This window comes from Solenopsis invicta, chromosome 11 (genome assembly GCF_016802725.1).
Source record: "Solenopsis invicta isolate M01_SB chromosome 11, UNIL_Sinv_3.0, whole genome shotgun sequence".
Lineage (NCBI taxonomy): Eukaryota > Metazoa > Arthropoda > Insecta > Hymenoptera > Formicidae > Solenopsis > Solenopsis invicta.
Window position 1 is genome coordinate 14,878,393 of NC_052674.1, and position 16,749 is coordinate 14,895,141.

The following is a 16,749-nucleotide window of genomic DNA, read 5'->3' on the forward strand; positions in this document are numbered from 1 at the left end:
GCACGCACGCACGCACGCACGCACGCACGCACGCACGCACGCACGCACGCACGCACACGATGTGCAAAAATCAGACCGGCAACCTCCACGTGGTGCACATTGGGTAATGCTAATGTCGGCGGTAGACGTCATTTTTCGGAAAAATGTACTGTAAAAAATATGTTTCTTCGAAGTCTTGTAACTTGGTAAAAAAAAATCGTAAAAAGAATTTAAAAAAAAGCATTTTGTAAAGAAAATGTCTTACTTTATGGGACTTGCATTGGATTTGTCGAGAAAAAATTTTTTATTGAGCTACAGGGTGTCAAAAATACGTAATTTTAAGGAAAAAACGGTGTATCTTTTTTGGGGCATAGTACTAAAAAATTGAAAAAAATTTTTGAAAACCATTAATAGCATGTTAAAGCTGAAACTTCGAGCTTTAAAATGGTTTTTTGATTTGTTGTCTACGATGATTTTTCACAGAGTACGGATATCATTTGTAAAAATGTTGGTTTAGTTTCAAAGTTGCGTATCTCGGTCAAAAAAAGAAACGTTGAAAAATTTTAAAAAAAGCATTTTGTAGGTAAAATGTTGTAGTTTATGAAGCTTTACTTGAATTATCCGAAAAAAATTTGTTGGTTGAGCTGCAAAGTGTCAAAGATACGAAATTTTAACGAACAAAACAAGGTGTGCTTTTTTACTGCATAAGACAAGAAAGTTAAAAAAATTTTGAAAATCTGCTGATAGAGCGTTATAGTTGGATCTTCAAGCTTCAAAATGCTTTTTTTATTTTTTATCTACGATGATTTTTCACCGAGTTACAGTCATTTGAAAATAGCCTAATTTTTAGTGTCTGGAAAGTGTTCCCTATTTTTTTTTGAGTAGTGTATTAAAAAAGAAATTATTTATATTAACGTTCGGAGAATAAAAGTGTTAATAAGAAAGTGAGAACGTTATTTGCCACCCTACGCGTTCCCCTCCAAATGTCCTCCTCGTGAATTCCAACCTTTCAGACGAATCAAATCCCGAATATTTTATCTTGTTGCACCCGCCAGTACAACAGGTTATATGACCGGTTAAATTGACAGGCAAACAAAAAAAGCACATTAATAATGACGAGATATTGTGGTATTACGGGATTCATAAAAAAAATAACATACAACACTTCAAAAATAATTCGCTATTTTATCATTAAAATAATTTAATATAATTTAAATTCTACATAGTATTAATTATGTTAATAATCAATTTATTTATTTCTATTAGGTGTTTCTTACAGATTTGATAAGATATTCGATTAAATTCCTTTAAATCGTGATATGTATCTTGCAAATAATGATCACTCTACTTTAACGGTTAAAATCAAATATTATATTTGGTATTATTAACATTAATATTTTAAATTAATAAAAAAACAACTTTCCTAATATTTATTTACTGTTATAGAAAATTCAATTGGACGCACTAGTGCACATTAAAAGTGTATACAAATCAACGTAAAAATGGGTATTATTATAAAATATATAAATAAGATAAACTGCAAACTTCCAAATACATTATACATTGTTGTATTATTTGATAACATATATTTATCATTTGAGATATTTGCATTTTATTTTCAAACTTTAGATTAAATCAGTGTACAAAAGTTTTAATACGCATACTAATGCGCATTAATGCAGTTCAATCAATTTCGCATAATTTCTTTCATTTTAACTTATTTAATACATAAGCACATTAATAGGGACAGACACAATAATAACAAATACTATAGTTTAGAGTTTTAAGATTTAGCATTAATTATTAATAATATACTTTTAAAATCTAATATCATATTTTGATATTACTACAATAAAACAAATTGTTATTTTCTAAATAACAGTTACGCATTACATTTAAAAATTAATAAGGAATTATTTTTTACAAAAAATAAAACATTATTTTTATAAAGTCCAACCTTTGTAATAACATTGTAATAAGAAACAAGAAATAAATATAATTATTTATTTACCTCGATTACAGTTTGTCATCAATGTAATGAGAGCTTCTAAGTCTGGTGACAAAGCTATTTCCTCTCCAGCATTAGAACCAAAGTCCAAGGCTTTAAAAATGATCATGCCCAATGAGAATATCGCCTGCACAAAAAATTAATAATTTAAATTTATTAAATGTACTATGTATATCTGAAGTATAATTAAGACTTATTATAAAATGCAAAAAGTTTTCTTCAAAAAACTAAATAAGTCCAAAGCTAATTTTCCAGAAACAAAAACTGCTTATCCTTATTTTTAATCTCTATTTTTAAAAATCAATTTGATCTTGACCTGACCTTGGCGACATCCACCAAGGTCAAACTGGTATCTATTTTTTACAACATTAAACAAAACGCCTGACAGGTTATAACCAAATCGTAATACTAATATTTGTGTGACTATATATACAGGGTGTTCCAAAGCGATGTATACATATTACAATCACGAAATAGAAAAAATCAAAAAATCAAAAAGTCTAATACCATTTTGCGATATTTGAAATAACTTTCAAGTAATAAAATATTAAAGTCGGCCAAATTAGCGCGCACGAAGAGACAAGCAATCGCTCGCCTGAGCCATAAGACCGCCCACCGCGGCCCGACTGTAGACGACGCTACGACGGCCCGGTGAGAAGAAGGATAGCTTAGCACCGCTCCCTCATGCTCCCGCCGTGACACGCGTTAACGCTATACACTCGCGATCACAATTATTAAGTATTTTGTTCTTTGTAATATTTATAGCATTTTTTATAACAAAAAACCAAAAGTCAAATAATGTAACTTCGCAAATATAGCATTACACCTCCCCCCTCTCTGTCTAAAGTACAAAAACACAGTAAATATTATCTTTTTAAACAACAGTTCTAATTAATACTACTTGAATCTCACCATTATGTGTAATTTCAAATAAAAAATTTAAACTGTTAGCATTTCTTTACATTTTTCATATTAAGCACGGTAAAACACTCGGATAAATAGTATCATGCTGATTATAATTTATCCTAGTTCTAACAACATTTTCATTTATAAATTGTAATTTACCGACTTTCCGCGCGCGGATCAGCTCGTCGGACTCCCGGTGCGAGACCGCGGAAATGGTTCGACGCGGGAGAAAGAAAGGTCGGCGGGCGGCTTTGAATGATTCGACGCGAGTTTTGAATTTGAATGCAGTTTACACAAATATATTTCCTATATGCTATTTACACGTTTGCGCTATTTACATATATATACAAGTGCTTTGATGTAGGCGCGTCTCGGCGTTAGCCCGCACGGGAGCGTATCGGCGCGATTCCGGGGGGTGCGGTCCCCGCGGGCTGTGTGTCGTGCTCCGGCGACGCGGTAGGCGTGGCCTACGGTACGGTTCGCGGTTCTGGCCGGTGTGACGCGATCGCTTTGGGCGGATCGGATTCCCGCACGGTACGGCGGTTTCGCGACGGGGATCGTCGCAGGCAGGTCGGACGCGCGACACCCTGTCAAGTACCTTGACCCGGGACCCCGAACACGGCGGTCGCGGTTTTGGTGGGTGTCGCGGGGAGAGGAGGGCAGCCTCTGGGTCGCCAGGGGCCGGCTCGTGGACCGAGACCCGTGGTCTTCGGTTCGCGGAGGCTGGTGTCTATTGAAAGGATTTGCGTCGGAGGCGGACTACCCTCTCGCCGCGGCCAAGCACTCTTCGACCGGGTTTTCCGACTTTAGGAGCAGGATATCGCCAACGCAGCGGACCATGATCGGGAAGCTGGTCGGTGGTAGAGTGTCGTTTCTCGTCGCGGTGGCCCTATTTATACCGAGCGACTCCGCTCGCCTCCGTTATCTTTCTCGGCGCTTGACGGCGGAGTCGTCGGGGAAGGGAGGACCGCGTGTCCTCCGAGAGCGCGTGCGCGCCGACTCAGCGCGTGTGATAGCTCGGCGCGTTTCTTCTGGCGATGTTTGTCGCCAGGCGGTATCGCGGTCTTGGATCATTAAAAGTGGGTGCCCACGGCACCCCCGGTTATGGCCCGGCGGCCTTTTCGGCTGATGTTTGCCGTGGCGATGCTTTTTATACGGGGTGCATCGTCACAAAATATTGTTATGCCCGCTTTTCGGCTGAGATTGAGAAGCTGGCCGAAGGAACATCAATCGATTTGATAAAAAAAGCGCGGCCGGCTTTTGTTCTGTATCGGGACGCGGAGCTATCAAGCGATTTTACTCCTTCAACATTGATTTATGTCATTTCGTGATTTTCATTACAATTACCAACTTCAATCTTCAAAATAAATATACTTTTTGAAAAGCTCGATATAATACTAGTTTTTCCTTAAAAGTATACTACTTCTGGAGTAGAACCCCGGTAATAACTTTGATTTTATTCCAAAATTAGAATTTTCAAAAATTTTTTAGTACAAAATGGCATTTTTCAAAATTTTTTTTCCTCGTGTCGTTTCAATATTAAAAAATTTAATAAAGAATACATAAACAATTTGATTACGAAGAAGAAGTCTTAAACTTCATTTTCGTGAAGGATTTGAGTCGATTCATCAAAAGGAACGCAAATGGCAACTGTTTTTTTGCGTCGGGTCAACTGGACCCAGTGTAACCATTACGTTATTTTTTGGAGGTGTAACCACAACGGGTTAAACAATTCCGCTACGAATTAATTGTACACAGTAATCTGAGTAAAATCAGTGTTCTTTTTTATAAAAGAGTGCCTAATTCTTTCGTGTTGTTCGTTCGCGCCTCCCTCCGCGAGAGTTTTGCGTGCTCGTCTCATCGAATACATTTTAGGGGCTCGTCCGATTTCGGACCACGAAATGGACATCTCGGAAGATTTAACGGCAACAACTCCTGCGAGAGCGGAGGGACGTCCTCTTCGTAAGAGAATGCGTCTCCGTACATCTGCTAAATCTTGACTCTCCACCAAAGCAAATTCTCTTCGGGTGGTCGCCGTGGAATTGCGTCAGCTTCGTGCTGAGAGACAAAAGCAGCGGCAATATGAGGAGAAAATGCAGGTACTGCTCCAGGAGCGCGACGAGAGACTTCAGCGTCTAGAGGAGCAGCTACAACATTTTTTAGGCCAGTCGTTACCTTTTTCTGTTTGTCCTCCAACCGCGGAGATTCTTTGAGATTCCAGAAACGCGGGCGTCAATTTTAAATTAAAGTCAGATATTTTTGACGAGAGTGTTCCGTTGCGTAAATATTTTACACAATTTGAATTGATTGCGCAGGCAAGTAACTAGGAAGATTCTACGAAGGCGGTGTTAGCCTCGGGTTTGCGGGGATAAGCGCGTTCAGTTCTAGACGAAATAACGGAATGAGAAAATTTAAGTTATGGAGAAATTAAATCAAAGCTCAAATTACGTTTTGGAGAAGGTCATTTGTCTCCAACTTTTTACGCTCAATTTACGAATCGTAAACAAAAATTTGGAGAAAATTTAGCTTCGTTGGGAGCCGATTTAGAACTGTCACGTTTAGCTTATCCGGAGTGTCCTCAAGAAGTGCGCGACAAGATTGCTTGTGCTCAATTTATTATTGCAGTTTCTGACGGATTTTTAAGACGCACTCTCTAACTAGAAAGAATTTCTTCCTTGTGTTCTGCAATTGAGAGAGCGAAAATGATTAAAGCTATTCAGAAAAGTAGTTTTTCTTACGTTTCCTCAAATAAAGATGGCAGAAGGAGAAAATTTTATCCTAGAGAACAAATGAGAGTAGGAAATAGAAAAGAAGGAATTTCTTCAGAGGAAAATAAAATTTTAATAAGTGGAGGGCTGACAAAGAATGGCAGTTTAGTGCAAAGAGACACTACAGATCAGAATGTCCTGCGGTTTTTTCTTTAACAAAGAAAAACTAGGTTTGGTCGAGCTTAGCGGGGTCGACTCGACCATTCGAAGAGAGACCCCAACATTTTCGGAAATTAAAAATTGTAGGAAAATTAAGTTAAAAGATTGTTTTTGTTATCCTGGTCTTATTGATGGACAGGATTGTATTTTTAAGATTGATATAGACTCAGACGTTTCTATATTAAATAAAAAATTTGTACTACCACTTATTGAAAATGTTAGTGTGAATTCCTTACAATTAAGATATCCCACAGGAGAGAAAATTCCTATAATTTCTAAAAAAGAAGTTAAGATTGTTTTAAGAGATCATAGCTTAGAATTTCCGGTCTTTATTGCAAAAATCGAAGACGATTGTATTCTTAAAGTTGATTTTCTTTCTAAATTAAATTTAGAAAAAGTTTTTGAGGTAAACCATTACAAAAGGAGAGCAGTCTCTGACGACTTTAACCTTGACATATGTTATCAATGGGAAGGTATTGAGTGACAAACACAAGTTTTAAGTAATGCTCACTTTTTATTTAAAAAAATATCATTACAGAAAGAAAAAACAGTTTTTTTTACTTATTTCGGAAAATATTCATTTTACAAAAAAATGTGTCAAACAAAAAATGAAGCTAGTAATAAGCTCTATAAAAAACGTTATATACATATTTTACCTAATTTCAATACTTTCGTCGTTATTGTAGAAAGACTATTTTGCGTCAAAAGGGTTTTTGATGCAAAACAGTTTTGCTACAATATACAAAGAACGCGTAGGCTCCGTCCCTCTCCCTGCACCTCCCCGTATTTTTTCTAACCCAACTCACTTCGTCTCAGGTCCACTAATGACGGTGTGGGTGCGGAGGGAGTGAGTCATAATTTCAAATCTAATATTGCAACGTCAATTAGATATCCTTCATCAAATTACAATTAAAATAGGTTTAAGTTGGGTTAGAAAAAATACGGGGAGGGGCTGCGGGAAAGGGGCGGAGCCTCTCCCCCGCCCAAGCATCTACTTTTCACACAAAACTACTAAAAATAAAAATAAAAATTTTTTAAAACAGTTTTTCTACTATAACAAGTAAAGTATTAAAGTTAGATAAAAAATGTGTATAACTTTTTTTATAGAGCTTATTACTAGCTTCATTTTTTGTTTGACACATTTTTTCGTAAAATGAATATTTAGTGTAATAATTAACAAAAACTATTTTTTCTTTCTCTGATATTTTTTTAATAAGAAGTGAGCATTACTCAAAACCTTTTGTATGTCACTCAGTACCTTCCCATTAATAACATATGTCAAAGTCAAGATCGTCAGAGCTGCTCCCCTTTTGTAAAAGTTTACCGTTTTTTATTCAAATTTTTGTTCTTCAAAATCTAAGGAAATACAAAAAAAACTTTTGTGCTCGAATTAGTGGATGTACAGTTCCAGATTTTCTTGAGGATTTTTTTCTTAAGAGTTTTGAGAATTTGAATGATTCTCAAAAAAAACTTCTTGCAGAATTTCTTTCAGAATTTCAGGACGTTTTCTCAAGGAAAATCGTTGCTGGAAATTGTAAAATTATTGAACATTCTATTCAAACAGAAAATTGTTCTCCTATTAACCAAGTTCCTCGTCAAATTCCTTTACAAATGAGGGAAGAGGTGGAAAAGATCATCGAAGAAATGAGGCAACAGGGTGTTATCAAAGAATTAAATAGTGGACCTCTTCTGCAGTTAAGAAAAAAGATGGTTCAATTAGATTTTGTGTAGATTACAGAAAGTTAAATAATGTGACTCTTAAGGACTTCTACCCAATTTCCAGGATAGATGATTTAATGGACTGTTTCTCAGGACATTCTTGGTTTTTCACTCTGGATCTCAAGAGTGATTATTGACAGGTTGAAATTCGTCCTGAAGATCAAGAGAAAACTGTTTTTTCAATTGAAAAAGAGTTATGGCAGTTTACAGTTATGCCTTTTGGACTTTGTAATGCACCAGCTACCTTTGAACGTTTTATGGAAAAAAATTTTTCAGCAGCTACTTTTCAAAATCTGCATGGTTTATCTCGACGATGTCATCATTTTCGGCAAATCTTTCGAGGAGATGTTAATCAATATAAAAAAAGTCCTTTCGTCTTTACGAGTAGCAAATTTTAAACTCAATCCTAAAAAAAATGTACTTTCTTCGGGAGAAAAGTTAAGTATTTGGGTCATGTCGTCTTAGAGAAAAAAATCACCACAGATTGAGAAGATTGTTGCAGTTAGGGATTGGCCAATTCCTAAAAATAAAAAATAAGTCCGAAGCTTTTTAGGTTTTTGCTCATATTATCGAAAGTTTGTGAGGGGGTTTTCTCTTATTGGTAAACCTTTATTTGTCTTAACTGAAAACTTGAGTAAATTCAGATAGAATGATGCCTGCCAAGAAGGTTTTGAGTTGTTGAAAAAGTTTTTAATTACTTCGCCAATATTATTATTTCTGACTGAGGAAGGAAAGTTTATTTTGGATACAGATGCTTCGGAACATGGAATAAAAGCGGTCTTATCTCAAAATCAGGCAGGAGTAAAAAAAGTGATTGCTTATTTTAGTAAGGTGTTAAGTAAGTTTGAAAGAAATTATTGTGTAACTCGGCGTAAATTATTGGCAATTATAAAGTCAATAAAATCTTTTCATCACTATTTGTACGGATAAAATTTTCTTATAAGAACAGATCATGTTTTAAGTTGGTTACTTTCTTTTAAGAACGTTGAGGTACAGTTGGCCCGTTGGTTAGAACGTCTTCAAGAATATAATTTTATAGTAGAACATCAAAAAGGAAAATTACATGGAAACGCTAATGCCTTGTCAAGGCGCCCTTGTGCTAAAAAAGGCTGTAATTATTGTTCTAAAGTTAATTTAAAGAAAAAAATTCTTTAACTGAATTAGTAGAACAAATTGTTTTTGGGGAAAATAATCTTGAAAATTGGAAAAATTCTCAGAAAGACGATCCTTCGTTTTCTATTTTCCTGCTAGGAAAAAAGCTTAGAAAACGGCCGACTTGTCAGGAAATTGTCTCTGAAGACAAAACTTCTAAAGTTTACTAGTCTATTTGGGATTCTCTCATTATTAAGGATGGAGTGTTCAGAAAATGGGAATCTCCAGATTCAAAACGTCAAATTCTTCAAATAATTGTTCAACGAAGTCAGGTACAGCGTGTTTTTGAGGAAGCTCATGATTCTCCTTCTGGTAATCAATTCGGTGTAAATAAAACTTTAGATAAAATTCGAAAAAGATTTTATTGAGCGACTTGTAAGCAGGATGTAGAACACTGGTGTAGAACTTGTGTTGTTTGTTTATCGAAGAAAAATCCTTCTGATAAAGGAAAATCAGCATTGCAAATTTATAATTCTGGTTTACTCTTCGAAAAAATCCAGATGGATATTTTAGGTCCACTTTCCCAATCTTCTTCGGGAAACAAACATCTCTTAGTTATTATTGATTGTTTTACAAAATAGGTAGAAGCATTTCTATTATATTAAAAAATTTCAAAACTAAAACTGTTGCCAAAGTTTTTGTAAGTCAAATAATTTCTCGTTTTGGTATTCCTTCGGAGTTACATACTGATCAAGGGAGAAATTTTGATTCACAAATGTTTTCAGAATTGGCACGTTTGCTTGGAATAAGGAAGACCAGGACTACTCCTCTTCATCCGCAGTCTAATGGTCAAGTGGAACGTCAACATCAAACTTTGTTAGACTATTTAGCAAAATTTATTACAGAAAATCAAAAAGATTGGGATCGGTAGATTCCAATAAGTCTTTTAGCGTATAGATCTTCAAGGCATGAAGCAACTGGTTTAACCCCTGCAAAAATGAATTTTGGTAGGGAATTAAGACTGCTTTTAGATTTACTCCGTGGGAAACTTCCTGGTACCGATTCAGTTAATTCTAGGTGAGATTATGTTTCGAAATTAAGAAAAAAACTTTCTCAGATTTATATCGGAGTTAGACAACGTTTAAATGTTAGGTCTCAAAAAATAAAAGAGGTTTATGATCGTAAGGTTCGCTCTATTCACTTTGAGTCTGGACAAAAAGTATGGTTTCACAATCCTCGTAGAAAAATAGGTAGGTTTCCTAAACTGCAAAGTAGTTGGGAAGGACCGTTTAAAATTGTCGAAAGGTTAAATGACGTAGTTTATCGTATACAGAAATCGCCTAGGCATAAAAGTAAAATGGTACATTTAGATAGGTTGGCTTCATTTCAAAAGAGATAAATTTTCTTTAGAAAAAATACTCTGAGCTTAGTTAAATTCCTTATCTTATAAAATTGTTTTCTCGCATGTATTTCTTTTTTTTAAGATAAAAAGTCCTGTTCAGACGATTGCTGCTTCTTTTTGAATGTTTGAGGATGCGCTAAGATTATAAGGACAAGTCTTCTAGTTGTTTAAACAAAAAGAAGACTGCCTCGCCCCAGGTTTTTGAGCCGTGGTTTTCCCTGTAAGACTGAGGGCAAATGCCGAGGCAGAAGCTTGGTGAGTTTTTCGAGACGTTGAGTCCACCGTAGATATCCCCACCTTGCTCAAAGTTTTTGAAGAAAGAAAATTCCTCAGAAGAATTCTTCGAAAAGAATTTCTCTAAAGAGGTTGTTCTTCGAAAGAAGATTTCTTCTGTAATCAAGAATTCCAGGATGTCGTTTGAATCCAAAGAAGAGTGGCTCGGAATCTTGAAGCAGCAGCTCAAGAAGAAGAGCAATAACACTCAGATGGGTCCTGGAGACGACAGGAGGTCCGGAAATATGAGAAGATTTCGTGCTTGTCAGGACGACCAATTTTAAAAAAAGAGGGCAGTGTTAGGCCCGCTTTTCGGCTGAGCTTGAGAAGCTGGCCGAAAGAAGATCGATCAATTTGATAAAAGAAGCGCGGTTTTTGTTCTGTTTCAAGACGCAGAGCTGTCAGGCAATATTTTTAAATAATTCCGCTACAAATTAATTGTACATAGTGATCTAATTAAAGTCAGTGTTTTTTTTTATAAAAAAGTGCCTAATTATTTCGTGTTGTGCGTTCGCGCCTTCCTTCGCGAGAGTTTTACGTGCTCGTCTCGTCAAGTACAACAATATTTACGTAATAATATAACACATTGTTACTGTGAATATAAGTAATGTCATTAAATGTAATTTAATACATTATTATAAAAAAAAAATATAAAAACTAATATTAAAAAATATGTTGCTGCTGTAACTGTGCTTAAATTGATGATCGTAGAGAGAAATATTCTATTAGAACTGCAATAAATAAGCAGCAGCACACTTTCTCTGAATATCGTGCCGTATTTGAAAGTATAAAAAAAGTAACAGTTTATACTTATTTTTAAAATTACACATAATGGTGAGATTCAAATGTGATTAATTCGTACTGTTTTTAAAACTTATAATATTTACTGTATTCTTGTGCTTTAGAATGACGTGTCAGCATGCTATATTCGCAAAGTTACATTATTTAACTTTTGGTTTTTCGCAATAAAAAATGCTATAAATATTACAAAGAACAAAATACTTAATAATCGTGATCGCAAATGTATAGCGTTGACGCGTACCACAACGTGGTGCGGAAGCATAAGGGAGCGGTGCGGTGCCAAGCTATCCTTCCCCTCGCCGTGCGCCACTTACCGTCGCAGCGTCGCCTACAGTTGAACCGCGGAGGGCGGTCCTACGGTTCAGACAAGGGACCATTTGTCTCTTCGCGCGCTCTTATTCGGCCGACTTTAATACTTTAATACTCAAAAGTTAATACAAATATTGCAAATATCGCAAAATGGTATTAGACTTTTTGATTTATCTCGATCTTTTCTACCTCATCGCGATAATATCTATACGAGGTGTGATCAAAAAGTAAGGCAACTTTTCATTTTTATAAAAAAATATTCATTTATTCATCCAAAATTATGTTATCCCCTTCAAAATAATTCCCCTCTGATACAATGCATTTGTGCCAGCGCTTTTTCCAGTCGTCAAAACATTTCTGAAATGCACTTTTGGGTATTGCCTTGAGCTCATCCAGCGATGCAGCCTTAATCTCCTTAATCGTCGCAAATCTTCGTCCTTTCATAGGCCTTTTCAATTTTGGGAAAAGGAAAAAGTCGCAGGGGGCCAAGTCTGGTGAATACGGTGGCTGAGGCATGATGATAGTATTGTTTTTGGCCAAAAAAGTACTCACTAGTAACGACATGTGCGCAGGTGCATTATCATGGTGCAGAATCCATGAATTTTCTTTCCACACTTCCGGACGTTTTTTTCTTATTGATTCACGCAAACGCCGCATAACCTCAAGGTAATACTCCTTGTTTACCGTACGACCTTGTGGTAGGAATTCTTGATGCACAACGCCATGGTAATCAAAGAAAACTGTGAGCAGAACCTTCACATTCGAACGAACTTGGCGTGCCTTTTTCGGTCTTGGCTCTCCTGGGCTCTTCCACTGGGATGATTGGGCTTTGGTTTCGACGTCATAACCATATACCATGTTTCGTCACCAGTTATAACCCTTTTGAGCAGATCAGGATCATCATTGACGTCGTTCAATATGTCTTGGGCGATGTTCATGCGACACTGCTTCTGATCAAAATTAAGCAGTTTTGGAACGAATTTCGCTGACACACGTGTCATACCCAAAACATCCGTTAAAATTAATTGGCATGAGCCAAACGATATGTTAAGATCATCAGTTATTTCTCTAATCGTGATTCGACGATTTTTCAACACAATTTCTTTCACTTCCTGAACATTTTCGTCGGTTTTTGACGTGCTGGGACGTCCAGAGCGAGGTTCATCGTTAACATTTTCTCGACCGTCTTGGAATAACTTATACCATTTATAAACATTTTTTTTGCTCAAAGTTGACTCACCGTACGCCACTGTCAACATTTCAAGAGTTTTTGAACACTTAATACCATTTTTTACACAAAAATTAATACAAACTCTCTGCTCCATTATTTTCAACAGCAAAAAATCGCCGAGCACGCAAACACGAGTCTAACCTTTATGCCTCTCACATAAAAACAACACATGCTATATAGTCAAAACTGTGAACATATGATCGTGACAAGTGTACCAATACAAAAAAAAAAAATTTTTTAATTAGAGTGTACAGAGCGCGCAAAATTCAAAAAGTCACCTTACTCTTTGATCACACCTCGTACATTGCTCTGGGACCCCCTGTATATTTTCAAGTTCACAAAACTGTGTGCCAAATAACTTTTCGGTCCTAAAATATAGTTCTAAGTTAAACAAAACTTATTACTTATTAAAAAAATATTTACAAATAAAGTTTCATAACTGTTTAATATGTTTTTTTATATTACAAAATACATTTTCTTAATATGTAAATTACATGATGTGATAAAAAAAAGATCGGAATTTCTTAATAACTTATGTATTAATTAAAAAATTACAAATTTAATGCGGCTCGCCTTCAAAATAATTCCCTTGGGCATCAATGCACCGTTGGAACCGTTTATTTCAGTCCGCAAAGCACTCAGAAAATGTAGCAGACGGAATCAATCATAATACCTTCTGCGATTCTGATATTATTGTTTCTCTCGACGCAAAACGCTGCTTTGTCAGTCGTAACTTCATCCGGAGAAATAGGAAGAAGTCAGCTGGAAACAGGTCTGATAAGGAGGTTGCGGGACAATTGATAGGTTGTTACGAGCAAGAAACTCTCAAATACAAAGCCCAGTATATAGCTGCGCATTGTCATGATGCAGTAGCCAGTTGCGCTGCTATAACGCCGATCGTTTTCATCGCGCGTGTTCCCTCAGGCGCCGTAACATCTTTTCGTAGTATTCTGCATTTACTGTGACATCTTGTTGCATGTATTCGTGATTAACTACGGACGGATCCCATTAACACACGGTGCGATAGCCCACGTTCCGATAAAACACGTCAAATTTAAAATAATTCTCGATAACCAACGTCTCTTTAGCACACGTTTCAATGACCCACGAAGTAAAACGTGCACCTGCTCGATAACGTCAAATTTAAAATAATTCCCGATAACCCACGTCTTTTTAGAACACATCCCGATAACCAACGAAGTAAAATGCGCACCGTCCACCCCCCTCGCGAGCAAAACAAGATCTACGCATGTAATGTTCCAAATGGGTTTGCAATTTTCCACGGTAAGGTAGACCTTGCTTCTAAAAAATAGTCATGAAATAAAGCTAATTAGGCCAAATGCGCGTAATTAAAACTGTTTTGAGACCTGTGTTATCGAACAAGTGCGCATTTTACTTCGTTAGTTATCGGGACATGTGCTAAAAAGACATGGGTTATCGAAAATTATTTTAAATTTGACGTGTGTAACAAACCGCCTTTCCGCTTTCCTCTCAAACCGTCCACCGTTCCACGTTGTCCAGCCGAACACTCGCCAGACAGCCAAACAACCGGCGCACGGCGCTGAATAAATACTTTCAACCGGCGTAGCGCGTAAAAATGTATCCGCGCATTAAAAACATCTCCGCGCACACGCGCCTGAAAAGCGGTCAAAGTGACGATCGTTGCCGATCTCGAGCGGCGAAGATTCCCTCTCCGTTACTAAACCGTCCGTACCCTCGCACCACCCATCCTCACGAGATTCGGCTATATAAGCGCCGCCGTTTCCACGATCGAGGCTCCTTCTTATCCAAACCGTCCGTTCGCTAAGAAGTGGTACTCCTTTCCGCTCCGATTTGAGATCAAGCAAACTTGGTTTCTGCTGAGAGATCTCGGCGACAAGCATCCTGACCGCCTCCGTTCCTACGGGCTCAAGCGCCTTGGGCTCAACCGAGAAATCTCGGTAGACCGGAGAAATCACGATCCGATCACCTCTCCGTCGGCACCGACTCACGATCTGGGGTGTGGAGTTCCGCGCTTTCACCAAGAGATCTTGGCGTGAGTCATTGCTACCGCCGCAACAACACTGCGGTATTAACCGCTGCGCGTCGCAATCGAACCGTACCAAAGTACAGCTGTACCGCGCGCGCGAGTTGTATTGTCACCGAGCCCGCGCGGCCGTGGCCGTGGTCGCGGCCTTCAGCAAGGCCGAGCCACCTCGTAAACAGATTCCAAGTTCGGAGAAATTCGTCTCGGAATTACCTGCGTGTATATATTTCGCGATCATCTGTCGCCGTACGTCCGTCCGCGCGTCGTTATCTCTCCCGTCTGTCCGAGCATTATTTTTACATCCGTCTGTCCGAGCATTATTTTTACATCCGTCCGTCCAGGCGTTACTTTTCCGTTTCGTCCGTCCGCGCGTAGAGATAAGTTCAATGTCACGTCCGTCCGAGGGACATCTTCATTTGTCCGACCGCGCGCCTCGTCCGCGGATACTTCATTGTATCTTCTCTTTTATGTACAGTAAACTGAGTTCTTCTGTCATCGTTAAAAACAAATTCTCTCGACAATCTACCCGCGTTCTCGTCCACCGAAGCAACACCGTCCGTACGCAAAATCAGGTCGTTACACGTGTGTTATCGGGCAAATGCACGTTTTACTTCGTGCGTTATCAAGACGTGTGCTAAAGAGGCGTGGGTTATCGGGAATTATTTTAAATTTGACATGTGTTATGGGGACGTGGACTATCGCACCATGCATTATCAAATTCCGTCCATTAATTACATTTTGGTCAAAAAATGCGATCAACATAACCACCGACCCTTCTTAAACCGTCCGTACCATTCATAAACTTGAATAGAACTCATAGTCTCATCCCCATAAACTTCATTAAGCAGTTTGAATGTCTCCGCGCACTTTTTTCCCAGTTTATAAAAAAAATTTCACACTACTCTTGCAATACTTTCATTTTAAAAACGCATGACAAATTGTAGAACGGTACATATATTTGTTTCCAGTGCAATAACTTCGGAACTACTAGACCGATTATAACAAAATTTCTACAGCGTACTAGTGAAGGTGCGCAATCTACCAGTAAACTACATCCGTAGCTTTACGCACTCGACGACAAAATTCCGGTCTTTTTTTTATCACATCTTGTATTTAGTAAATACATACGACTCATAATTTAAAACAAAGCTGTGTATCCAACTAACTGCATGACACGCACTAACAAAGAAAACCCGCGACCTTCGAATCAACAATTTTAATAAAATTTTATGGGTGTGTAGTATTTACTCAAACCTTTACTGTATTAAAGTCGTAAGTTGCAGATATTAGGCATTCTCGAAAAAATAACAATTAAATATTTCCAGCACTTATAATACCGTTACAAAAAAAAAAAAAAAAACACTTGTCGAGTCAACAGCGTAGCATCCAGTGTTAACATAATCGTCATACTTATAACAGTATCCGAATAAAACGGTTTTATTTTTTTTTGTCTAGACCTAATAAAAAAGCTAAAAACTGTAACGGTACTATAGATGTTGAAAACATTTAATCGTCATTTTTCCGAGAATGCCTAATATCTGCAACTTACGACTTTACTACAGTAAAGGTTTAAGTAAATACTACACGCGCATAAAATTTTAGTGAAATCGATGAGCCAAAGGTCACGGGTTTTCCTTGTAAACCGTACATGTCAATCACTAACAAAATCAAATCAAAACGAAGCACACCTTCCTATTTACAAATTTTCCACGCTTGTAGTAAATGGTTGGGGTGAAGGAAAGGGAGAGCCCCTCTGCATGCTCTGTGATCGTATGTGTGTTGTCACAGAGCAAAATTTGGGGTTGAGTTGGAATGTTAAGCAGGAGTTGCAAAAGAGAGAACCTGCTGTATGAAAAAACACAACACTAAATAAAATGTATTAATCGCTAATATCTTAATGCTGATAGTTTTATGTACATTTACAAGTTCACAAAACTGCGCGTTGAATAACACTTCGGATCAAAAATACAGTTCTAGTTGTAAGTTGAACAAAAATTAATAAAAACACAACTTGAAAGCCTTGTACGGTCGCAGCTAGATGGTGCTTAATTTTATTTGTGTGATTTTATATATCAA

The 16,749-nt window shown here is 37.3% G+C and overlaps 1 protein-coding gene across 5 annotated transcripts in view; it reads right to left on the bottom strand.

The window, feature by feature from the left end:
• LOC105203442 (protein spire) overlaps positions 1-16,749 on the bottom strand; it is a 330,825-nt gene that overhangs the window by 263,308 nt on the left and 50,768 nt on the right. For all 5 annotated transcript variants that reach the window (XM_039455090.1, XM_039455089.1, XM_039455093.1 and 2 more), the window contains one exon: positions 1,991-2,114. In XM_039455090.1, the coding sequence (XP_039311024.1) occupies positions 1,991-2,114 (124 nt within the window). The remainder of the gene's footprint in view (positions 1-1,990; positions 2,115-16,749) is intronic.